The 26,085-nt window shown below is 54.8% G+C and overlaps 1 protein-coding gene across 4 annotated transcripts in view; it reads left to right on the top strand.

The window, feature by feature from the left end:
* Window positions 1-26,085, top strand: part of NOL4L (nucleolar protein 4 like) — a 126,045-nt gene that overhangs the window by 48,101 nt on the left and 51,859 nt on the right. For all 4 annotated transcript variants that reach the window (XM_071211631.1, XM_058286892.2, XM_058286891.1 and 1 more), the window contains 2 exons: window positions 7,630-7,741; window positions 15,556-15,665. In XM_071211631.1, the coding sequence (XP_071067732.1) occupies window positions 7,630-7,741; window positions 15,556-15,665 (222 nt within the window). The remainder of the gene's footprint in view (window positions 1-7,629; window positions 7,742-15,555; window positions 15,666-26,085) is intronic.

The raw sequence follows: 26,085 nt of genomic DNA, 5'->3' as shown, positions 1-26,085 counted from the left end.
CTGCCCAGCATTCAAGCAGCAGTTTTACCTGCACCCAGCACTTCATGTGCCTTGACTCTCTGAACCTTCAGCTGTGGAGCAGGTGCTACAATTGTCCCCTTTACAGATGAGGAAACTGAGGCTCAGAGAGGCACAGAGCCTGCCCCGAGGTCACTCGGTGGTGTTCAGAGCCAGGTAGCCGGCCCCAGAGCCTGCACCCTGTCCACACGTGTCCTGCCTCTCCACCAACCCCAGTGGTCAGCTAGTCAGCTGCTGGGGTCCAGGCGGATGGCTAGGGCCAGCCAGACTGCGTGACTCCCCTGGGTGCCCAGCAGCAAGCCTCACCCCGGGCACTATTTATGGGTATTTATGAAGGTCGGGGTCTGTGGCTTCCACCCCGTGGGGAGGGCAGGGCTAGGCCGGTCCTGCCAGGCTTGTGTCTCTGGGCCAAGTGGACGTCCAGCCCCTTGCTGTGTGCCTCCTGGCTTCTCGTCCATATGCCTGCCGCGTGCCCCACTTCCTGCTGCCCAGCCTGGAGCTGGCACATGACTGGCAGCGTGCCAGCTGGGTTGCACGCAGAGCTGGAATTTCAGCAGCAGGGCCAAGGCTGCGTGGCGCAGGCCAGGGCCCTCCTGCAGCGGGTGTGAGGCCGGGGGGAGGGCCCCCCCCCCGCACACCTCCCCCCCGCCGTGTGGCTCCCCTCCTCCCCCCTTCTCTTCCCCATCTGTCTCCCTTCTCATGCCACCCTTTTCCTTTTGGGGGGCAGGGTGTGGTGTCTGGATGCTTTTGTCATCTGCTCCCATTTTCCTAGACCCAAACCTAGCTCTCCAGCCTCACTCTGTAGACCAGGACCTCACCACATCTGTGCTCATGGAGAGCCCCCCAGGAAATCCTGGGCTGGTGGCTGCAGGGAGGCCCAGCCTGCTTCCCCCAGTTTGCCCCAAGGCTGAGGAGTCTCTGGGCCTGTCCCTGTGTGTTTTGCCAAACCTGAATCCCGGGACTGCCTCGCAGTGGCGTGCGTGGGTTCTTACACGCCTGGGGATGCCTGTAAAGGGCAAGACCGGGAGGGAGACGGGAGGACTTGTTCAGGGCACACACTAAAGGAAGCAGCTTCTTCAGCGGGAAAAAGGCATTTCTAGCATGTACAGTTGTTTACCCATGCACCAAAAGGCAGGTAATGAGCTTCCTGAAACTGAAAGTGTCTGAGCCAAGCGTAGATGGCCATTTATAATGGATGACGCTGGGGGATTCCCACTTTGGGCGGGAAGCCCCTGCCTTATTTAGCCGTTGGTGCAGTGTGATCTGAGGTCCAGATGGATCCAGGGGGTCTCGCCAGTGCCAGGGTCTTGGGAAAGTTGCAGGTGGGTCGACCAAGTTCCCTGACCCACATGGAGGACTGGTGCTCTTTTCAAGGGGCTGTCCTGCCACCCCGGTTTCTCCAACCGCCTGGGTTGAAGCGAGCGCCTTTGCTGCCTTCCTCGCTCCCTGGGTGGCGGTAGGCCGAGTCTGGATCTAGCTACCCAGGCCACTTTGGGGTTGGGGCCAGATGTGGTCAGCAGCTGCTCCAGGCCCACCACGTGCTAATCCACCACAGGGCAGAAGGAGGATCTTGTAAAGTGGTGCAAATCCCACCAATTGGCCTCATCTGTCTTTGTCGGCCTCCAAGTTAGGGAGTGAAAATGGGGCCCTGCAAGTCAGCGACTCTGCAAATAGCTCCTATTCTATTCTCCCTGCCAGTGAAATCTCTCTGATTTCGCCACTAGGATAAATGTAGAAGGCAAATTTGCATATGGTTTCAGTGTCCAGGTGGAAGGCCCTAGAGAGCAAGGCAGTGGGCAGGGGCAGCTCTGTCTTTATCTAGTTCCTGTCTAGGGCTTCAGCATAAGAGTATTTCCAGAATGGGTCTGCAGCTCTAAAAACTATTTGACGACCGGCATCCTACAAGCTGGAGCATCCCCCGTGCACTCACACGGAACCGAAGGCCCCGCCCCCTGTGTGGACAAGCCAGGAGGGAGAATCAGAAGCTGCCACAGAAGGTCAAAGGCTCGGAGGCGGGAGGTGTCCCCCTCCATCTGGGCCCTCGAGCCGCACAGAGCCAGGCTGGACTCCGTACCTCTCTGACACCCAGGGAGCTCCTGGCCAGGCCGCAGTGCTTCCCTGGCCCTGGCCCCCTGCAGGCCAGCCCTTGCCCGTCTGTGTGAGCCCAGTGCCCCCCCTCCCCGGGGCATGCCGGCCAGCTTTGCACACCGCCGGGGTCCCTGCCAAGGCCAGGAGAGCCGTGGCCCCCACTCCGTCCCTGCGGTGGGTCCTCTTTGGGAGCCATCCCAATGCCCTTGGTGGCCAGGTGGCCAAAAGGGCCCCTACCCAGGCCATATGCAGCCCTCAGGTGAGCAGCTAGGCCAGAAAGGTCCTGCCTGAGCCCTTTGAGAAATGTTTCTCTTCCCAGTGGCCAAGAGAGCTCCATATAATTAAGTCGAGCCGCCCCAGTGGGAACTTCCCCTCCTTTCCCCAGCAGCCTGCACTGCCTCCGGCCCCCCCGCCCCCCCCCCCCCGTCCTCCAGGCTGCTCTTCCGAGGCCTGACTTGGGGTCGCCACACCTCGGGGAAGCCGAGGGGGTCATCTGAGGGCCCAGCTTGTTCCCAGTCCGACCCCAGCCCTCTGCTCTGCCCACACGCCCCTCCCTCTTGCCCCGTTTGCTCCCTCTCTCATCCGGCCTTCAGCAGGATCCGTCCATCCTGAGCCCCCAGCCCGAGAGGGAACTGCCTCCTACTGGAAGCGGACTTCCAATCTGCTTGGGGCTGGGGACGAAGGCGTCTGTGTGCACGGCTGGAAAGCAGCCGTCTGGCAGCCTTCACACCCGAGGAGGCTGGAGAAGCCGCCTGGGCTGGCCGCAGGCTGCCTGTCGCTCTCCGTCCCCGGCTCCAGTCAGGGACACTGGGTATGCCCTTGTCCCTGACCTCCGGGGAAGGCAATCAGAATGGGAATTCGGGAGGGAGATAACTCATCAAGGAGTCTGCCTGCTCTGCAGAGCATCAAATCAGCTGAGAAATAACAATTGTGTCACCAAAATGAACTCCATATTTGTAGCCAGCCGCCAGGCAGGAGTGGCTGCTGGCACGCTGCAGGCCGGCTGCGCTGGGCGCAGCACCGAGCAGGTCCTCTGAGGGCCTGGCCGCAGCTAGGGTGGGGCCCTGTGTGCCTTCTACAGCGTTGTCCCCTAACTACACCCTCCTCCCCCGCCAGTGCAGAGCGGGAGCCAGGCACTGGGCGTCCCTGAAGGACAAAGCCAGCCGTGGGCTGCCCAGGAGGGGAGGCGGGGCCCGGCCCGCTGCAGTCAGACCACCCCCGCCCCAGGTGGGCTGGCCGGCGCCCTCGGCCAACTTTCCCTGCTGGGCTGCGGCAAGGACGGCCGAACGCTGGGGTGCTGCTGCCCCTTAGTGGAGAGGAGCGGGAGGGCAGCCACTGGGCAGCTGCGGCCTCGGGGTGGGGGGGTGGGGATCGAGGGCTAAGGGTCCCTCTGGCCCCTCGGGCATCAGAACCAGGGCCAGCGTTTTTCCCTAAATGTGGAGCAGGAGGAGAGGACGAGGCTTCTGGCTGCATACCTACCTCTTCTCCCACTCAGCCTCTTCCTCTCCCCCTTCTCCTCCTCCCTCCCCCAGGCCTTTCTCCTCCCTCACCCGGCGGCCCTCTGGAGGCAGCTTTGGGTGTTGTAACCTGGGGCAAGGGCTCTAGTGTGGCCCGGTGTGGCCCTGGGAGGGTCACTCCATGTCTCTGGGCCTCTGTGGCCTCACCTGGAACCTGGGGTTTCCTAAGGGCCTGTTTAGTTTGAAATATCTGGTTTCCCTGGCACCAGCCTTCCGCAGCTTCCCCAAAAGCTATCACAGGAAACAGCACGTAGAGCCTTGGGTTCTGTTTCTAGGTCCCAAGTCAGTGGATTTATAAGTGAGTCTCAGTTTATTCATCTTTATGAGAGGAAATCATTCACCCCACCCTAAAGCAATGTTTGCAGTAGAAGCAATAAAATATTCTGAGATGAGTATTACTCATTAGAACATAGGCTAAAGACAATGTTCAAATGTTTTGATTTTTCAATTATTAAACTGCTTTATTCAAGTTTTTAAAAACAAATGGGGGGAAGTGGACTTGGCCCAGTGGTTAGGGCGTCCGTCTACCACATGGGGGGTCCACGGTTCAAACCCTGTGCCTCCTTGACCCATGTGGAGCTGGCCCATGTGCAGTGCTGATGCATGCAAGGAGTACCATGCCATACAGGATGTCCCGGCATAGGGGAGCCCCATGCACAAGGAGTGCGCCCTGTAAGGAGAGCCGCCCAGCGCAAAAGAAAGTGCAGCCTGCCCAGGAATGGTGCCGCACACACGGAGAGCTGACACAACAATATGATGCAACAAAAAAAAGAAAGACACATTCCCGTGCCACTGACAACAACAGAAGTGGACAAAGAAGAACATGAAGCAAATAGACACAGAGAACAGACAACTGGGGCAGGGGGGAGAGGAGATAAATAAATCTTTGAAAAAACAAAAAATAAATGGGGAAGCGGATGTGGCTCAAGCGATTGAGCTCCCACCTACGACATGGGAGGTCCCAGTTTCAGTTCCCTGTGCCTCCTAAAGAAGACAAGCAAGACAGCAAGCTGGCGTGATGGGCAGTTGCAGTGAGCTGACTGACGCAACAGGATGACACAAGGAGTTAAACATAATGAGAAATTCAACAAAGCAGGGAGCAGAGGTGGCTCCAGCGATTAGGTGCCTCCCTCCCACATTGGAGGTCCTGGGTTCAGTTTCCGGTGCCTCCTAGAAAAACAAGAAGGGAAGCAGATGTGGCTCAAGTGATAAGGCCTCTGCCTACCATTTGGAAGGACCCAGGTTTGATCCCTGGGACCTCCTGGTGAAAAAGGAGAAAAGCGTGCCTGTGTGGTGAGCCAGGTGCCCATTTGAGTGTGGTGAGCCAGTGCCCACACTTTGAGCCAGTGCCCGCACAAGCAAGTCACGCAGCAAGATGACAATACAACAAAAGAGTGCCTGTGTGGTGAGCCAGTGCCCACGCTTTGAGCCAGTGCCCGCGCAAGCAAGTCACGCAGCAAGATGACAATACAACAAAAGAGAGACGAAGGGGAGAATTCAAAGTGAAGGGCAGCGGAAACCAGGAACTGAGGTGGCGCAATTGACAGGGAACCTCCTCCAGGTCAGAGGTCCCCAGGATCGAATCCCTCTGAATCCTAGAGGAGAAAGATGAGACGTGAAGATAAAAGAGAGAGAGAGAGATCGCACAGCAAATGGACACAGCAAAAACAGCAGGGGTGGGGCAAAAATAGATATATTTTTAAAAAGAAAAAAGAAAAGGAGGATGAACAGACGTAGCATGTACAAACAAAAAAGAGGTAGGGAGAAATAAAAAAATAAATCTTTTTTAAAAAGAAAAGGTTTTTTTTTGGTGAATGTCTACTACATGGGGCCAGTGGGCACTTCCTCCACAGCTGTGAGCAGGTCACAGGGACACGGCAGCTCAGATCGCCTGGCGTGAGTGGGCGGCACCTGGTGCTGTGGAGCACCACAGGGCCCGCCTGGACGGGGCGTGCACAGAGTGGCTCCAACAATACCTGGAGAACCGGAAGGTGATGCTGCAGCAAAGACACACCGTGAGGTCATGCTGAGGTGCCGGACCCTGGCCTTCAGACCCAGGACACGGATTCTGTGGAGACCAGGGCTGTGGAAGATAGAACCTTCCAGAAAGGGTCAGCTGTGGTGGTGCCCTCTGGAGAAGAGCAGAGACACAGGTGCCACACGCAGCACGACGGGCTGTCCGAGCCTCTCGCCCTGAGATGGGAACTTCTCCCCTGCCCACCATCCCCATTGTGGCCGGGCTCTCCTGGGAGCGACAGTACCTGCGGTGACTGGGGTTCCAGCTTGGAGAAAAGGAGGGAGCTGTGCGCAGGCTGCTTGCCGCCGCAGTGCCCAGGGCTGCCGCGTCTCTCACGGCTTCTAAAGCATGACAGAGCTGCCTTGTATGAGACTGGGGGAAACAAGGGCTGTTCTTGGCCCCCTCTTGGACTCGAAGAACCCCTTCCTTTGGGATATGAAGACTTTTCTTAATGTAGCTGGCATCTGTGTGTATCTGGACTCCCATTAGTAAACCACGAAGTCGTTGGGAGGTAGCTCTCCCCATAACTTGTCCCCACACGGACCTGTGTCCCCTGCCCCTTCTTTCTTTCCTTGGTATGGTTTTAACAAATTCTTGCTATCAGGTGGGATTGATGAATCAATTGAGGGCGAGAGAGATTTTTAAACTAGAGAGGAAATAAATGCACCTGAGAACCTTCCAGAATCCATGTGTTTGTGGTGCTGAGTGTTGCAGGTGCAGACAGAAGATGGCTGTGGGGAGCCGAGGGTGGAAGGAGCCTGTGCCAAACCCCCTTGTTTGTGTGATTATTTGATTTTGTGATTTTGTAGAGGATTATGGTTTTTCTTGCTCTCATGTACGACTCTAGAAGGAGGATATTTGAAGTGTCATTATAGGCGCTTGTTTTAGGAAAACTTGAATCTGAGATATCCACCAGAAATGTAAGTAAAGTTGCCCAGTTGGCCATTGGATGTATGAATCTGGAGATTAGGAGAAGGGTCTGGGCTGGAGAAACAGACTTGAGGGGATGATGCCACCTAAGTGATGTTTCAAACCTTGAGGTTGGATGAGGTCACCAAGGGTGTGATTAGCTACAGAAAGGGAGAGGGACAAGGACTGAACCTGGACCCTCCCAGAGCTCAGTGAGCCATCCAGCCGGACGCGAGTGACTGCACAGTTCTGGCTTCACGTCTAGAAGGCACGTAGACCACAGAAAACTCTGGACATCCCCCAGGGATTCAGAACGTCTGGGGCAGCACACGAGGTTCTGCATTTATAATAAAGGCAGTGCTGATGCCTCTGCTTTTCAGATCCCATTTCTAGCAGCAAGAATACAGACCAGAAATGACACATGTCTGTGCCTCAGACTCCCCTGTAGAGCCGGTGAATATGTGTCTTATGTCCCAAGACGTGGGCTCTGGGAGAAGCCTGAGGATTTCAAAACAAGCCCCACAAGCAGCCCTGGTGCTCACCAGGTTGGAAACCTGTGATGTCGGTGAAGAAATATTTCCCAGAGTGGTGAGGAACTTAAAACCATATTAAAATTGCTTCTGGATAAGAAAATGGAGGGCAAATATCATCAATTACAAGACAGGATGTTGGGAAATGCCTTGTCTCCTTCTTTACGATGGGGCACAGCCAGGTGGACAATTTATAAAGTGCTTCAAAATTCTCCATAAATTAAATCTCTGAATTCTTGCTTTGTGACACTATTTCTTAGACAAAGTTCCACTCACTTCTTGGCGCTAACAATGGAATTCAGATTTTTCTGATTTAAAAATAAAGGAATTATATTTGGGAAAAAATAAAAAATAAGAACAAATGGTTTTCAGGGAAAGCACTGATTCATTTCCACAACAAAGCGTCAAGGACGCCTGCCCCCTTTTCCTCCAATCCCTGCCCTCCCAAGCAAGGGCCAAAGGCCTGCCCCCAAGGAAAGACCCAGGTATCCCAGTGGCCAAGTCCCCTCCCCATGGATCCATATAACGCGTCAACCTGTCTCCCCCGCAGATCGCGGAGACCTATGCCTTCCTCCCTCGAGAGGCCGTGACCCGGTTCCTGATGAGCTGCACAGAGTGTCAGAAGAGGATGCACTTTAATTCCAACGGCCTGGAGCCCAAAGGTAAGGGAGGCAGGTGCACTCAGGGCTGGGGCCAGCTGGCAGGGCTCCCTCCCCACCGGAGGGCCTGCCCTTCGCTGGCACAGACAGCCCTTGTCCCAAATCCCTGAGGCCGGTGTGATCTGTGGGGCCGCCTGGAGAGCCTCCTTTTGTTTGTTGGTTTACTTTTTTGCTCATCTCACCTTTCCCTTAAAAACCAACAAAACATGCCTACTGCCCTTCCCAGGCTAGTCTGGACCCTTGTCTCCCACGGAGGTTCCATTTGGAAATGGGCCCCGTCCCATGCTCTGTGCTCTGTAATTGCAGCTGCCGGGGTGAGGCCGAGCACCCTTCTGCCTGACAGCCTCTCTTGGCCTCAGCGGGGCCTCCCTGCGTGCACTCACATGGCCTCCACTTGGTAAACCTATAGGGACTGAGGAGAGGAACTGGAGTACCGGAACACTGGCAGCCAGGCCAGGCCACTGCCTGGGACCACCACCCCATTTCTGCAGCTCTGCCCGCCCCCACTCCAGTGCCTCCCACCACAGACCCCCTGGGACCCCCAGAGGCCATCTGCTTGCAGGTGCTCTGGTGCACGATCTGGGCCGGCACAGTAAGCTGGTGCGATCATGACTCTGCCCGGGGCAGCTGTGCCACGGTGGCCGTTTCTCGGGGCTCTTGGGCCCTCCCCAGCGCACGGAGCCAGCTCTGCTCGAGCCTCGGGCCTGCGAAGGTCGCTGAGGTCAGTGGGGTTTGCCTGAGGATGAGGACTGACTCTGAAGGAAGCACAAGCCGCTTATCCGGGGGGCACTCAAGGGCTGTCCACCAAATCCGAGGAAGGCCAAACCAACAACGTAGCTGAGTAGGTGACGACCGAGGGACTGGAGTAGGTGCCCCGTGGGGCTTCCTCTCATCCTGGCTGCCTCTGAAGCATCTGGGCGGCTTCTGGCCAAGACACCCCACCCAATCCAGAGCTCTCCTGCCAGCGGGAGCCTCCTCGAGCACGTGGGACAGGAACGGGTCTCGGTAGTCCCCTGTAAGCATTGGCTGTGCGGGTTAAGAAGGGGGTTCCAGGGCCGCACGGTGTGGGCTGACCCCAGTTCTGCCCCTCAACAGCTGTCCGTCCCCCGGGGAAGTGACTTTGTCACTCAGAGCCTCAGTTTCCTCCTGTAATCGGAGGATAATGGAACTTGCCCCAGAAGGCTGATGAGATTTGAGAGTTGATCCAGGTACCTGGTGCGGGGGAACTGCAGGAAAGGCGAGCCGCAGTTGTTAGAGTGACCCAGGGCGGCCACGTCCCACCCCACGCGGCCTGGCCCTGGCTGCGCAGCTCCACCCCTGGGCCAGGGTGGCATTGTGCCTGCTGGTGGGCCAGGAGGGCTCTGAGTGCCCTCCCCTCCCGCCAGCCTCCCTCCCATCCCCCGCCTGTTCGCAGCCTGATCGTTTCCACAGCAACTGGCGGAGTCAGACACAGAGCGGCTCATCCGGGGGAGCCGCCTTGGAGGGCTGCTCTGGGGCATTGGCTCCCACACCACGGGTGGGCGGCCCCTCCCCGAGGATGCGTTTGCCCCCCCACCCCACCCCACACTCCTCACTGACAGCTCTGGGGTCTCCCAGGGCTGCGGGATCCACACCTCATCATGTGTGGCAAACCGAGTGCAGCAGCAGCCTCTTTCCTCTCCCTACTGCCACCACCAAGCCCCCACCCTCTGCAGGGAGGGAGGGAGGGAGGAAGCCCGGAGCCGCCTAGAATTTAAATCCGTGCGGTGGGCTCTGTGCTGCAGCCTCTCTTTCCAGGGGCTTGCTCCAGGCTGGACAGACACAGTAATGGCACCCGTCCTCGAGGGACCGCCGCTTCCCTGTCCCGGGTCGTGGAGCTTTCCACTGCAGGGAAAGGAGGAGACGCTCAAGGGGCAGGGGACAGTGTGGGCTTGGGGATGGGCTGCAGCCCGGCTCCCTGCGGTGCATCCTCAGCAAGCTAGAGAGCCTCTCTGAGTGTCACCCCTTGCAACAGCTACCACATCTCTAGGAGGCCTCCATCCCAGTTTACAGCCGGGGAAACAGGCAAGGAGAGGTATTGAGCACAGGTCACTTGTCCAAGGTCTACCAGGAGATAGGGAGTAAAGGAAGGAGAACTTACTTTCTTATCAGCAAAGTGGGAATTCTGCTGTCCTCTCTGGGTTGCCATTAGGACGTGACAGCATTCAAGGAACCCATTAAGGAAGGCACAGTTGGTGCCTGGGGGGTCTCAACCTGTCCCCTGCCCCTGTTGCTGCACCAATCCAAGACTGCCAACTCCAGGCAGCCCCTCGAGAGACACAGCCTCCGCCGAGTCAGGGTTGCTGACGTGCCCCCACCCACCCAGGGAACAAGCACCCTGGGTCCGCTACCTGGTTGCCTCATAAAAGGGAAGTGTTTGGTTTCTGAGGCTGCCAGTGGAGAGCCTTGGAGTCTGAAAGGCCCCCCTGTCTGCTAAACGGCCAGAGGCATTAGCCGTGGGCCGTCCTGCCAGCTGGCATGTCCTCCCTTCTCCTGCCCCAGCCGGGAGCCTGGAGATCCTATCTCCACCGCCGTGCCAGCCCTCCCTGCTCCCGCCCGCCGGGAAATCGGAGCCTGCCCCTGGCCCCAGAGCAGCCCCGCGTTCCTGTCCCAGGAAGGTGGGGGCAGGGGAGACGGGACAGGATGGAGACTTCTCGAGAGGCTGCCGGGAGAAGGCCTCGCTTCCTGGCCTCCTGTTTAGAAGAAAGAAAGGAAGCACAGCGGCGGCCCCTGCGCCACGGATCGTCCCCGGCAGAGTGTGGGGCTGGACAGCCCCGTGCCCTCCCCCAGCGCCAGGAGCATAAACAAAGGAGCCTGTGGTGGATCAGGAAGTCCCGGGATGGGAAATTCCAGGGTCTCCCGGCTCCACGCTCCTCTCCCACCGCGTCCTGGTGGAGCGAGGACAGAGAGCCAGGACTGGCCTGCGCTGGGGCCTCCGGGGTCCCCTGTCTGTTTTCCGTGATGTGACAAAATATTATTTGGATGGTTGCAAACTAGGATTAGCGGTGGGCCAACACCAGGGCCCCTCTAAAGGGCAGCTCCTTCAGACTCCTCGGGGTGGTTTCCAAGGCCCTCCCGGCCCGGCCCCTCCAGCCCCCTCCCACAGCACGACCCCAACTCGCGCCCTACCCCCGCCCCTGTTGAGCTTCTGCTGGGTCGCCTACACCCCTCCTGCACGACTGGGGGCCAGCGACACGGCCCCCCTGGGGTGCTGCTGCTCATCTGTCAAGTGGGGGCACGAGCACCGGCACCAGCTGGGGGGGGGGGACTGGGGATCCTCCAGCGAGAGGGGCCGCGTGGGGCGCTCAGCAGGGCTCAGGAGCTGCCAGCGCGGAGGGGCCCAGGACGGCTGCCCTGCCTGTGCCGTGCTCGCTCTCCTGAGCGCAGGGACGGTGCCCTGGGCCACCCCCACCCGGAGGGGCGGCACCCTCGCTGCGGGGCAGAGGACTTCCTGTCGCTCCTTTGAGCCCGCCCCAGGCCCGGGGCCTTGTTTCACTGTCTGAACCCTTCTCGGGCTGGCTGGTCTCGGGGCCTCCCTGCCTTAGGCTCTCCCCCAACTCAGGCCCCGCCTGGGGGCCTCTCACACCCCTGCCACCAGCACCCAAGCTGCTGTTTCTCCAGGCCAAGGACTTCTTGCACTGTGTAGGTAAAGCCGCGTGAAAATGACCATCTTGAGGGCCGCGCCCCCCACTAAATGTGCACGGATTGGGGAGCGCCACTGCAGACCAGCGGTGGGCGTGGTGCCTGGCCTGGGCTGGGGAAGCCCCCACACCTCTGATGATTTCCCAGGCTGCGTGAAACTAAGGCTGGTGCTTGGTCTGGTTTCAGTTTTCTTTGGCAAGGAGGTACTGATGTCTTTACTTGGGGGCTTCCTCTGTCCTCTCTCACTGGCAACCTGCCGGGTTATTTAGACTCCGTGACCCTCGTAGCTCCTAACTCAGCCCTTTCCATGGGTGACAGTGCCCGACAGTACAGGGGTATTGGGCTTTTTGCAGTGATTCGTCCGTGGCCACTGGATGTCTTGGCCACAGCCGGGGCCCAGCCCCTCTCAGCTGAACCCAAGGAAGCCGCTTTTTCCTCATCCACGTTTCCACCTTCGCTTGCCCACCGTCCCGACTCATCAGCTCCTACTGGCCCTGCCTCTTCTTTCTCCTCCTGAGCCGATCTTGGTACGTGCCCACGTATCCTCCCCAGGAGCGTGGGGCTCTGCACTGCTGAAAGCCCTGCCCCGTTCGGGCTGGGGTAGGCCTGCTCTGGCCTCCCACAGCTCCCTCCGTCCTCCCCTCACCTGGAACGTCCTCGACGGAGCTTCTCACGCTGCAGAACTGAGCCTTCCACTCGGCACCAGTGTGAGGTGTTCTCTGGTGGATCCAAGACGTCCCCACGTGCCCCACGGCAGGGGCACCCTGTCTTCCTCTTCTTGAGTTCCTTAGCCAGGAAGATGCTGGGGAAAGAGCAGTCCGGGGCAGACGCTTTCTCCCACCTCCCGAGAGCACTCTCCTGGCCGTGGCTTTTCAGCAGCCAAGCCATACCTGGCCTTATTAAGGATCCTTCCTCGTGAGCACAGCACAGAATTCGAGGCAGGGCCTGAGTGGCCGTCAGTAAAGGAACACGGCTCCCTGCCTCCGGGGTCAACGCAGGGTCACCGTCAGGTCTCCATTCAGGCCTCTGACCAGGGGCCGTGCGAGCAAGGGGGACCCTGGCACGCTCCGTGCTGCTCAGATCTTCTCACCAGCCCCCCACCGCTCCAGGGACATGAGCCAGAAACTGCAGGGCACTCAGGCCGCAGACCCACCACCTGAAGAAAGGAGCCACAGCTCCTCAGAGCTGCCCTCGGCACCGTCCCTGGGACTGACGTCGGGCCTCCAGCCCGGCCGACTCTGGGGCCAGTTCCTAACTCACACCCCGCACGCTCACACCCAGTGGAAGGGAGTCAAGTCTGCGCTGACGGTGGGACGGCAGGGAGGGGAGACACGAAGACATAAAAACGTGGCTTCCGTTTCCCATGCCCCGGGCATTTGGTGCGAGTGGGTTCTGCTGCGGAACCAAGAGTTATTTTAAGGGAAAAAAAGTAGTCTGGTCCATTTCAAACCAGCCTTTGAAACATTGTATTAATGACATTTGCACCTTCCCCAAAGAACAGAAATGATGCCTTCTGTGTGTAACAACATAGCTTTACAAAGCAAAACAAAGTTCTGCATTTTTGTAAAACTGGAATTTAAAAGATGTTTTTTCAGTCTTCCCGGTACCAAAAGTGCACCCCCTTCCCTTGGCGCTCCCAGTTCTTGGTGCCCAGTCGCTTTTGGACCCTTGTTTCCTGCAGGGCTCTTTCTATCCTTGCCAGCAGGAGCTTCCCTTGTTACCTTTGGGTGACTTTGTCCCCTTGTTTGCAGGGGCCCTGTGTGTGTGTGGGGGGGGTAAGTATAAATATATATAACATACAACTTACCATCTCACCCTTCCTAAGTGTACAGTTCAGTGGCACTAATTACATTCACAGTGTTGGTCGGCCATCACCCTGTGTTTCCAAAGCTTTTCCATCACCCTGAACAGAAATTCGGTGCCCACTAAGCACTAACTCTCCTTTCCCCGCCGGCCCCCGGTAACCTCTCATCCAGTTGTATGAGTTTGCCTATTCTAGATTCTTCCTGGAGTGTGAACCGCTCCTTTGGCAGAGCATCGTCGACCTTTCCGAGGTGGCAGGGCCCTCTCTGGCTTGGCTCTGGCCTGGGAGGGGCAGGGTTACATGCCACCTCGCGCTCTCCTCTGTGCTCCCTCCGCCTCAGCCCCGACGCCTGCCTCCCCGCCAGCCTGTCCTCGGGCTCCACGGTGAAGGTGGAGGGCAGCTTCAGCTTTCTGGAGGGCATTGCCACTTCCCTTCCCCACATCCCATCCCAAGAATGGAATGAGGACCTTTTGGTCAAAGGCCTGGGGGAAAGGAACCTGGCTGGAGGCCCCCAGAGGCAGGAGAAGACCAGAGAACAGGTGGCCGAGGCTGCCCCTAGGCAGATGCGCGGTGGGTCCCAAGGAGAGCAGCCCAAGTGACCAGATGACGAGATGAGACGTGGCTTGGCATGACTTGGGCCAGCACACGACACTGAGGTTTCGAGCTTGGGCAGATGTTCCCTGTCATCGCCGGGGACATCTGGAGGGGACACTGGATTGGGGAAAGGGGTAGTGGGCCCCACCTTACTCCTGCTCCCCCACAAATCTCCTCAAATACCTTAGCCTGTCCCATGTGGCACCCACAGCCGGCACCTCAGCTGCAGAGCAGAACGGCTGAGCAGAGGGCACCACAGCAGCCTTTGCAGAAGGCAGTTTAGCTATCAACGTCAAACTTTCCCTAGTCTTTGACCTGTGAATTCCATGTTTTGGAATCTGTCCTAAAAAAGAAACAGTAAGAAATGTGGACCAATATTCAGGCACAAAGATGTTCCCTACAGTGTTGCTTATAATAGCCCCAGTGGAAGCAAGCTCAGTAACCAATCATAAGGTGAAGACTTAAATATATTATGGTAAAATAATATAAAATGCAGCTATAAAAATATTTGCAAAGCAAAGTAAGTGTTTTCATGATAGAGGAAATGCCGATGACAAAACATTAGGCAAAAAAAATTTTAAAGCAGGCTGTACTTCTCTGTTTGCATTATGGGGTAAAGAAGAAGGATCACAGGGAGGGGGTAAATGCAGAGGCACATGCTGGGCTGCTTGGTACAATTAAGGTTTTTTCCCCCTTTACATCTTTCTGCACTTTACAAATTCCTTACAGAAAGAACTTGGGTTACTTTGATCTTCAAGACAACAGAGCAGTGACTGGGAGGAACCACACTCCTCTCCAGTGATGAGGAGGAACAGAATTTGGAGGTAGTGGGGGGCGGGTCCTGGAGGCCTGGCTCATATCTGTGAGCCATATGGTTCCTCAAGGTGCTTTTGGGGCATGCTGAGGCAGTGGGGCAGAGAGTTGGCTTAGACCAAGTTGTAAGAGTAAATGCCAGGGAAGCGGACTTGGCCCAATGGATAGGGCATCTGCCTACCACATGGGAGGTCCAGGGTTCAAACCCAGGGCCTCCTGACCCGTGTGGTGAGCTGGCCCACACTCAGTGCTGGTGCGCTCAAGGAGTGCCCGCGTAGGGGAACCCCGCGCGCAAGGAGTGCGCCCTTAAGGAGAGCCACCCAGCATGAAAGAAAAGTCCAGCCTGCTCAGGAGTGGCGCTGCACACATAGGAGAGCTGATGCAGCAAGGTGACACCACAAAAAGAGACAAAGAATCCCAGGCCGCTGACAAGAGTAGAAGTGGACACAGAAGAACACACATTGAATGGACACAGAGCAGACAACTGTGGGGGAGGGGAGAGAAATTAAAAAAAAAAAAAGACTAAATGCCTTCAAGGACCTGGCAAGTATAAAATAGAGTGAGAGTGTGCCAAACAATAGGGAGTGGTAGGGATTATGGCAAAATGGGGAGCACATGCCCCATGAAAAGAAGTGACCGCCGCTCAGCTCCAATGGTTGTTTGCCATGTAAGAATGTGGACTCCCATGGCCAAACCTTCCATTTTTCAAAGAAGCCAGAAATCTAGATTTTTACAAAGGTGAAATCTCTTAAACACTGCCACCTAAATGAAAAATATTCTTATCCCATGCCATGTACTGGTGACCGGAAGGCCACCAGTTTGTGACCTCTAGCCTCTTCCTCCTCAGCGGTAATGTCTTCCTCCTTAGGTGGGCGACAGGATGTGGTACCCCACCAGCGGCCCGTGGCACAGACTGAAAGAGGTTTCCTCTTGTTCTTTCTCCCAGAAAACGAGCCTCCATCTCCTCTGGTGTCCGGGATTATTGACTACAACATGCCCCTCACCTCCACGTACCTGAAGCAGATGAAGTTACGAGTGATGAATTCCCAGGAGCAGGTAAGTCGCCCATCTCCCCTCACCCACCTGGAGGCGTCCTGACTTGCCCAGATGTAGCTGATTCTTTCTGAAACTTGGGGCCACAGCCTGGGTAAACACACTGAAAATCCAAGAGGCTCTTATCTGGCGATCTGGGCCGAGCAGGCAAGGCCGCGAGGCGAGGGGGAGGAAGGAATGTGTTACGTGTTCCTAGAGGGTCTCCTGGGCAGACAGCCCTGACACGTCTCCAATGAAACCCAGGAAGCTCAAGCCTCGCAAAACTCTCCCCCAAGCCAGGGCAGGGGAGGGGGCTGTTGGAACTGTGGACCTTGACTCCTGGGGTGTTCTCTCTCAGGCCGGGCCCTTTGTCTGCTGCGTCACTCACCTCCCTTCCTCAGGGAGGTGCGAGAGAGGCCCTGGCCACCTGCCTGTGGCCTCTGTCACTCTTGGGGCCCAGACCAGCCAGGAGGATGGCCTTGGAGGGTGGCCCAGGCAAGATAAGACCCTGGGGCCCCTGGCTGCCCGAGACTCCCCCAGTTGTGGTTTGCCAGGGGCTGTCAGGCACCATGGAAACAGGCTATGAAAAGCAAATCTTTCTTGCCTGCTTCCCCACAGCCACCTTCCACCCCTTTGCAAAGCAAACAGCCTGCCTGACTTTCAGAGAAGGACTAGGGGAGCGCCCACCCGTCTCCGGCCTCGCGTGCTCTTGTCCCTCCTGGCTTTTGAGCCGACCAGAACCTGGTGGGCTCTCTAGGGGAACGGGCTCTTCCTTCCCACATCGACGGATGAGTTAGAACTGGAGTCTGACTCCCAGCCCTGGGTGCGTGCTGCCCTGCTGACCACTGGTCTCCTTGACAACCTGAGCGTGCGCGTGTGGGCGTGTGCATGTGCATATGCACATGTGCGCCGAAGGGGTGACGGGCTGTGCGGCCAGCTTCGTGGGGATGTGGCAGGATGTGTGCAGGTAGCTCCTGGGGCTGCGGTACCCAGCCTGAAGATTTAAAGCGGTTGTCTTGGATGTACTGAGTTCTGCACCCCGCGCCCAGGAAGATGGAGGGAGTTTCCCCCCAAAAGGTTGAACGAAGCGAGCTTTGCCCTGGGTGGTAGAACTGTTTGCATCTCTGTGTCTCCCACTTACTCTCACCCAAGCTCTTTGATGGTTGCAGCCCCAAGAAACCTCACGTACTCAAAAATGCTTTCAGGAGGGAAAATGGTGTTGGGGTTAGGTTCCCAATTCACAGGGACAAAGTTATTTTTTCCTGTGAGAATGTCAGTAACAAGGACACCTCTTCTGTTACTAGTTAGAAAATCTAAACACCCCTGTGCGGGTTCAGCGTTAGGTCTCTACCTACCACCGGAGAGGAATTGGGGCCTTTCTATCACTACCACCGTGCACACCGTCCGGGCACCTGGCTTCCTAACCGTTTTTATCACAGTTCTCACCCGTCGCCGTGAAGAGCGACGTGCAGAGCCGTGCCAGCCGTCAGTAGGTGGTACAGCACCTTAGAAACGGCGCCACTAGAGCCGGTAGTGGCCAATGTAATGCAAGTTGTGTTCCCCCACTAAGGGCTCTTTTTATCTTTGATTTTGTTATAAAACTCCTTTCTGTGTTTTCATGCGCATTGGCGGAAGGAGGGGGTTAAGGCTTGGTTAAGAGCTTCAGCAAGGATTCTGTCCTTGAGCAAGTATTTGTGGAGCCCTACTCTGTGAGCCGGGCCCCGGGGGTGAGCCAAACCGGACACCCATCCCAGAGTTTCTCATCATCTGGGGGGTGACAGACGCCAGTGGAAAAAAATCCCGTCCTAGTGCACAGTAGACACCAATGCACGAGGAGGAGATGAAGGAAGCACCACAGTGCAGCTCTGACAAGTGCCGTGCAGAAGAGTGTGTGGTGCCGTGAGCCCTTAGAAAGGGTCGTTGACTGAGGTCGGGGGAGGCTTGCCTTAGAAAGGGACCCCTGAGCTGAGATGGAGACTCGAGGGGAAGAGAGTTCAGGCTGAGGAAGCGGCTCGTGCAAAGGCCCTGTGGCTCAAAGGAGGACAGGGCCCGGGAGAGATTGAGAGGCTGGTGCGGCTGGGGTGGAGTGTGGGGAGCACTAGGTAAGGAAAAAGGGAAGAGCTCGGTGTGAGACACATCAGCACTTGACGGGTGTCTGTGAATGAACTTGTAAATGAACTGAGGCCCTTGAAATGAGGCGGACAAATTGCCCCGGCAAGGATCACCTACTCCCAAGAAGGGAGACTTGTGGGAAGGCGTTTGCCCCCAGGTTGCCCTTGGGAGCCTGCGATTGGGGTGGCCTCAGCCTACGGTGGGCTTGGGCTGCGTCCTCCTCACCTTCCTTGGTGGTTTCCTGGGTGGGGGCCTCCTGAGAGGAGCGGGCTCCTCCTGGGTGGGGCAGAAGCTCCGAGGTGCAGGCCCCCCGCACCCCCCTCCCGCGGGCTGGGGCCTTTCTCCCGCCCCTCTCCACCCTCCACGCACGGTGCCCAGCGCCCAAGGCAGCGCCGTTGCCCCCCCCACCTCTTTCTTAATAGCCAGGCACATGACGAAACATTAAAGATGCTGCCGCCAGCCTTGTTTATCTGCAGCAGCAAGGGAGGGCCACGACCCAGGAGTCTCTGATTCTTCACCTTGAGTTGGGACTAAAAATACACAGACTTGAATTAGTAGCGTCTTTCCGTGAAGCGCGGTCGGAGCGGGGCTCGTGCAGGGGCGGCCAGCCACCCCGACACAGCCACAGGCCACGCTGGCCGCCCTCAAGCCCAAGGTCAGGACAGCCGCCACCGAGGACCCCTGCCGTGCTCGCAGCCACTAACGCGGCCCCGTTTCTATTCTAAAGTAACTGGGAGCCATGAGGAGCGGCTTTTCTTCAAGGCTATCTAACTGAAAACTCTGGATGAGAAAAATCCCAGAACTCTTCTTTTTTTTTTCTTTCAATACACATCCAGGAGACAAGTAGCTCATTTCACCTCCCTTTGCTTTGATCAGACAGTGCACAGGTGGTGGGATTTTCTTGAAGGCCGGGCAGGATCACGTTGCCTGCAGTCCAGTTGTGTCAGCTGGGAAACGTGTCCTCCATGGAGCAATAGGAAATTCCCAAAACAATTTTCACACAAAGAAAAGAATGCTTCTTGCGGCCTGATTGGAGGTCGCAGACATTTCTGGAGCGTCCTCGACGTGCAGGGCACTGTGGGGGCTGGACCCGCCCTCCTGGGCCTCAGGCACGGGTAGCAGGGAGCTGGCCTCGCGTTGGCCCTGAGCTGGAATGGGACGGGTGGCCCAATAAGGCCCATGTTTTCTTACCCAGGAAAGAATCTTATAAAGATGTAAAACAGAAATCACATTGTGTGGTCCAGAACACAAACATGTTTCCTTGAGGGGGAAGGTAGGGAGACCTCAAGAAATTTGAACGGCCTCAGAGAATACTCAGTAGCATCCTCCAAGAAGGTGAGGGGCCCGAGACAGGTGAGGGGCCCGAGACAGGTGAGGGGCCCGAGACAGGTGCAGGCCACGCTCACGGGCCAGAGACCAGAGGGTCCCCAGGCTGCCCCCCCTTTCAGGGCAAGGTGGAGTGAGAGAAGGGCCGGGGTCTGTATTCCCCCCCAGCTTTGTTTTTGGTCTCATTCAGTTTTCTTTCATACATTTTCCCTTTTTAAAATCACACAAGTAATGCATGGCCTCTGTGGGAAAATCAGTAGCTGAAACGCAAAAGCATGGTGATAAAAATCACCATCAGATCACTGCTAATATTTTGGCACCTACCCTTCCAGACCGTTTAATAAAAAGGGGATTATCCTGCACGCACCATTTTATAACCTGCTTGGCCTTTCTGTTTTGATTTTCCATGCTATTCCGAGTCTCTCTGCCTTGATGTTTCCACCCACCAGAACCGCTGATTATCTAATTTTCCTACCATTCATTCATTCACTCCTAAGTGTGTACTCTGAGCCAGGCACGGTTCCAGGTGCCGAGAAGAAAGCAGTGAGCAGTCAAGTCCCTGCCCATATGGAGCTCCCCAGTCCAGGGACACGCTGCAGGAGGAACCCGAGGGGTGGAGGAGGCACAGGGAGGGAGCACCCCGGGCGGGTGCCGCTTCGGGCAGGCAGGTTATTAGCTGGGCACCTGCTCTGGGGCCAGCACTGCACACGCGTCACCTCTCGAGCTCACAGCTCCGCCAGGCTGCTCTATGAACCTCACTTTACAGATTCTGCAGCTGCAGCTCGAAAAGATTCAGCACTTGCTCAAGGCCACCCAACCGCTAGCAAGAACCGCATCCCCAAACCTGTGCTCCTGCCCCACACCGTTTTCTGCATCCACACCTAAGTAAGGCTGCAGTCAGCGTCTGAAATGGGCGTGCAGCCTGCCAGCGCGAGCAGCACGCGAGCGCGACCCACGGGGTTTGGAGAGGGAAGACGTCCTTGGCGGGGATGCTGGCGGAGGGTTCCAGAGGAAGACAGGGACGAGTCGAGGGCTTTGTGTGGCCTGGAACTGGGCCACCTTGAACATACAGATACTTCAGGAAATACCAGAGGAGATACTTGGCTGAAGGGGGGGAGGCAGTGCAGTCTCCTGCTTTGTGTATGCTTAATTATCTGCGGGGATGGGCGGGTGTGTATAATGTAATAGCCACGCTGTGGATGGTATTATCCTCATCTCAGATCACAGTGTTTGGACCGAAACAGTTACAGAAATCAGATCTGGAAGGAGAAAGACAAATCACCGGTGTCCCTTCCCCGGCACGCGCTTTTGCTGTAGAGAGGAGGAGACTGTAGAGAGGAGGAGACTGAGACCCAGGGTGACTTTCCCAAGGTCATCCCCTGGCTCGGCTCCTTTGCTGAAGGCTGCCGGCCCCTTCCTGGCCCCGCCCCCCGCGTTCTCAGCGCAGCGTTAATGTCTTAATGACCCTTGTGCTGTGCTGAGCGGTGAAGTGGCGCACTCAGGTCCAAGCCTTGAGGGAGGCTCTTGCTTGCCTCCGTTAACTTCTGCCTGCCTTCCTGCCATTCCTTCCTGGCCTTGTTTTCTTCAGGGCACACATGTGGGGCCTGCAGGGCGGGTAGCCCCTGCCTAGGGCCCCTGGGGCCTCCAAATTATCGGTCCATGTTCTTGGCCGGGATGCCAACCCACCCACGCACTTCACTATTAAGTCCAAGACCCCGGCGTCAGGTTGACATTCCCAGCTCCACCACCTACAAGCTGTGTGACTTTGGGCAAGTCACTTCACCTCTCTGTGCTGCTTTATTCCTCCTCAGTTACTTGAGAGAAGTGGTAACACACCTCCCTCACAGAGCTCTCCTGAGATTTAAATGGCATAAGGCAAGGTAAGGGCTTAGCACAGTGTGGGGCACGTTAGAACCACTGAGGAGAGCTCAGTTACCTCCGCTGCTAGGGGCAGTAATGTCAGCATGCAGCTTTTATTTAACAGCCATCTTGGATGACCCTGTACGAGAGCCAGGGTAGCTGTTGTCAAGCCTCAGTTCCCAGTGGAGGGGCAAGACAGCCGCTGCACAGCCTTAACCCAGGACAGGAAACGAGAAGTAAGAGGGCGTCAGAAGCCCGCCAGGGAGTGGAGGGGGCTGTGGCCGGCAATCAGAAGGTGTGGGAGGCGCGTGGAGAGGTGGTCTTTGAACCAGCCGGGACCTTTTGGGTTGTTTTCCTTTAAAATAACAGGTAACTTGCTTGTTTTAAAATGGGGTTTGGGCAAACAAAGAAGGCCTAGGCGAGGCAAGGCCCAGCTTGAGCAGGACCCAGGGCTGGAGGAGGCCAGAGCCAGCGTGGGGAATGGTGAGAGGCTCTAGGAGACCAGCCGAGGAGGAGGAGCCGCAGGGCAAGGGAGGCCCAGGGGAGGCCCTCACCTCAGCCCACGGAGGCCCGGGAGAGGTGGGACAGGATTCCGAGCAGGAAATGAGCACGAGCTGACAGGAACTTTCTCAGGCTCCCTAAGTGGAGAAGGAAACCAAGCCCACCTGAAAAACTCTCCACCCTCACTTTTGTAAATCCTGGTAAATATTTAACTTAAAATTTGTCATTTTAACCATTTTTAAGCATATAATTTAGTGACAAATTACAGTCACAATGTTGTGCAGCCATCACCACCATACATTAGCAAAACTTTTTCATCACCCCAAACAGAAACTCTACCCACTAAGCAATAACTCCCCAGGCCCCCGACCCTTGATGACCTCTAATCTGCTTTCTGACTATGAATTTGCCTACACTAGATATTTCATACAAGGGGAATTATACAATCTTTGTCCTTTTGTGTCTGCTTATTCCACTTAGCATGACATTTTGGGGTCGTGCACATTGTAGCATGCCTCAGAACTTCATTCCTTTTTATGGTGGAATAACATTCCCTCGTATGCATGCACCGTGTTTTGTTTATTAATTCATCTGTTGATAGACATGGGTTTGTCTCTGTTTCTTGACTCACCACATTCACTCTTTAATCATTATCTTTCGAACCTGGTTTTGGGAGCAGGGAAGGTAAAAAGCAGGGTTCTCTTTCTCTCTCTCAGGCCTTTTGCCTTTCTGTTCCTTTCTTCTCCCATGAACCCTCCCAGCCAGCTCAGAGGCACTCCAAGGAAATGGGCAGACCCAAAAAGGAAGCCGTTAATGGGTTGAAGTACCTCACCTGTAGGGTTTTTTGTGTTTTTTTAAAAGATTTATTTATTTATTTCTCCCCCTTCCCTCCATCTTTTGCTCTCTGTGCCCATTCGCTGTGTATTCTTCTGTGTCTGCTTGGATTCTCATTAGGCGGCTCCGGGAACCAATCCTGGGAACTTCTGGAGTGGGAGAGAGGCGATCACTCTCTTGTGCCACCTCAGCTCCCCTGTTCTGCTATGTCTTCTTATTTTCTCTCCTCTGTGTCTCTTGTTGCATCATCTTGTGCCAGCTCTCCATGTCGGCTGGCACTCCTGTACAGGGTGGCTTTTCCTGCGCGAGGCGGCATTCCCATGCAGGGCGACACTCCTGCGCAGGGTGGCATTCCTGCATGGGTGGGCACTCCACGTGGGCCAGCTTGCCCTCACCAGGAGATGCTGGGCATCAAACCCTGGACTTCCTATATGGGAGACGGGAGTCCAATTGGTTGAGCCACATGTTTCCCTGCTATGTCTCTTATTATCTCTCCTCTGTGTCTCTTTTTGTTGTGTCATCTTGCTGCATCAGCTCTCCACATGGGTCCAGCACTCCTGCACAGGGCAGCACTCTGCATGGGCCAGCTTGCCTTCACCAGGAGGCCCTGGGTATCAAACCCTGAACCTCCTATATGGTAGACAGGAGCCCAATTGCTTGAGCCACATCCGCTTCCCCCATAGGGTTGTTTTTTTTTTAAGATTTATTTTATTTATTTCTCTCCCCTTTCCCCTGGTTGTCTGCTCTCAGTGTCTACTTGCTGTGTGTTCCCCCATAGGGTTTTTTTACCCCATGGAGAACTCATGAGTGCTGACTTTGACACCTGGGGCTCAGAGTTTGGTAATATCGCTGATTTCCATCTTCCCCTTCCTCAGGCTACAATGTGGCTGTGTGAGCTCTGGGAAGAAACAGCAAAATAGAAACTTTGCTGTATCTCCTGCTGTGGTTCTATGTGTGTGTATGTGACCTCTGATAGTCTCTTAGCAAAGAGAATTTTAAATACTCTTTAAAATTAAAGACTAGTCGTCAAGGAATAGAAATAGAATGTAGAACTTCTAAACCCATCAGAGAAAATAAAACAGAACACTCCAGCAAGAGTGAATACATGGGCAATAGAAAAAGAAACAGCCAAAAAGGAATAAAATAAACAGAAGACATAGTGTAAGCTAACGGACTAAAACCAAACACCAGCAAATCACAATAAATGAGCATGAGTTAAAATCTGCTAAAAAGTATCAAAAAGCCTCAGCCGGGATTTAAAAATGGCAAAATCCAAACATTTGGAATTTACAGAAGGCATTTTTTTTAAATGATACAGAAAAGAAAAATGAAAACGAAAGTAAGGGAGCAGTGCTATTATATCAACCATGGTAATATCTAGGCAAAAAAGCACTAAGCAGGGCAAAGTGGAATATTTTATGTCAATTAAAGGTACGGTTTCCCAATGAGATTTCAGACTCTCTTGACTTGGAACTCTGCCCTTGAGGGGCGTGTGGGTCAGCCACGCTGAACACAGAGAGCACTTTAGGTTTCACGATGGAGGCAGCACCTTTCTTTCTGGTTTGATGGGAACGGGAGGTTTCCAACCTACAACACATCCTCCATATCATCACAGTCTCTTCACTGTTTGCAAGTTTTGCTACTCTTTTGCAGTAGCCACCCTAAGGTCAGTCTCTTCAAATTTTGAACATTTTTGTTTGCTCTCTGGAAATGTGCATGGAACAGTACATGGCTTAGACCCTGTCAAATTTGTGAGAAAGTGGAGTCTGCTACCTTGGCCCCCTGGATTTTACTATGTTCATCCACTCCCCACCTGGGCTCACCCTCTGAGGTATGCTTGGACTGCTTTCTCAGTTCTCAGTTCCCAACTTCTCAACCTCATGCCTTACTGCCTGATTGCCTTCTCGTGACTCCTCGAGGAAACCTGGGAGACCCGTGGCCTTGCTAGTCTGCTGCTGGCTCCTTCTCTTGCTCCATTTCTGCCCCCTCTCAGACACCCTTAACCAGCCTCTGGAATCAAGTTGCCTCTTCCTTGTTTCATAGCTGACCCATGAGAGACAAGCTGGCCTCCTTGAGAGCAAGAGAAGTGCTTGAAATGCCTCTGGTCACATTTCCAAGATCTGAGAATCTATCACCCAAACCTTTTCCTGTCTCAGTAAATCCCTGGCACTGTGGAAAGTTTGTGCTGTGGCAAGAAAAACAGAGAGCAACTGAAATGCTGACCTTGACCAAGGCTGCTGTTTGAATTTCATAGCTAAGAATGATCCTTGGAGCATTTCTGCTGCGAGAGGATGTGCAGTTGGGGCAGCAGCTGTCAGCTTCTGCCCTGTGCCTGGTAAACCTTCCCTGATACCTGCAGGGCAGCTCACCCTCAGAACAGCTTCACAGGTGGTCCTTTATCTTTTGTTGGTGCTTCTTTTTTTTTTTTTTTTTTAAGTTGTATTCACTTTTTATTTCCACAATAGAATACATTTTTTTAAAAGTCATATAGAAAAACAGCAGACCCTGCCCCAACCACCCCAATTCCCCAGAGACAATCTCTTTCATTGCTTATCTTTTAACTATCTCTTCTGATATAAATCTCATCTTTCTAAATAACATTTATTATTTCTAAATAATAGTTAATTGATTTTTTATTTTGGGTTTTAAAAAATGTCTTGCATAGCAAATGAGTATTTACACCCTTATGCCCTCTCATAAATACATTTCTTCTTCTTCTTCCTCCATCCCTCAATATATGTACATCTCCCTATTTATATAAATCATAATTCATTATTTGTATTATTATTACTGTATATGTATTACTCATAAATGAGCCAATTAGCATATTATGATTACATTTGTTTCTTTTGATTCCCTGGAATTAGTCATTGCCTCTTTTTTTTTAAGATTTATTTTATTTATTTCTCTCCCCCTCATCCCCATTGTCTGCTCTCTGTGTCCATTCATTGTGTGTTCCTCTATGTCCCCTTGCATTCTTGTCATGCAGTGCTGGGAAACTTACTTTTTTTTGTTGTTGTTGCATCATCTTGCTATATCAGCTCTCTATGTGTGTGGTGCCACTCCTGGGTGGGCTGCACTGTTTTCGTGCGGGGCCGCTCTCCTTGCAGGGGACTCTTTGCATGTGGGCACCCCTACGCAGGGTACGTGGCATGGCACTCCTTGCGTGCAGCAGCACTGCAAGTGGGCCAGCTCAGCACATGGGTCAGGAGGCCCTGGGTATCAAACCCTGGACTCTCCATATCGTAGGCGGATGCTCTATCAGTTGAGCCACAGCTGCTTGCCAGCCATTGCCTCTTTTTTTCCACCCTTAGCCCTTTTTCTTTTGATCTTGAGTCCAGTGTGTGTGTTTTGCTATTTTTTATTTTTATGTACTCAAATTTATCCATTGTTTCTTTAGTGACGTCTGCGTTTTGAGTATTGAAAAGGCTAATTCCACTCTACTCCCATTTTTTCTTTTAGTACTCACATTTTCATTTTTAAAATAGACTTCAGGGAAGCCGTGTGGAGCTGGCCCATGCATAGTACTTATGCGCGCACAAGGAGTGCCGGGCCACACAAGGGTGTCCCCCGCTAGGGGAGCCCCGCACGTAAGGAGAGCCGCCCAGCGCGAAAGAAAGTGCAGCCTGCCCAGGAGTGGCACCGCACACACGGAGAGCTGACACAACAAGATGACACAACCAGAAGAAACACAGATTCCCGGTGCCGCTGATAAGGATAGAAGCGGTCACAGAAGAACACACAGTGAATGGACACAGAGAGCAGACAACTGGGGCGAGTGTGGGCAAGGAGAGAAATAAAAAATAAATAA

The sequence above is a fragment of the Dasypus novemcinctus genome, chromosome 24 (genome assembly GCF_030445035.2).
Source record: "Dasypus novemcinctus isolate mDasNov1 chromosome 24, mDasNov1.1.hap2, whole genome shotgun sequence".
NCBI classification, from domain to species: Eukaryota; Metazoa; Chordata; class Mammalia; order Cingulata; family Dasypodidae; genus Dasypus; species Dasypus novemcinctus.
Note: the sequence above shows the minus strand (reverse complement) of the source record. Positions and strands in the feature narration are given on the sequence as shown.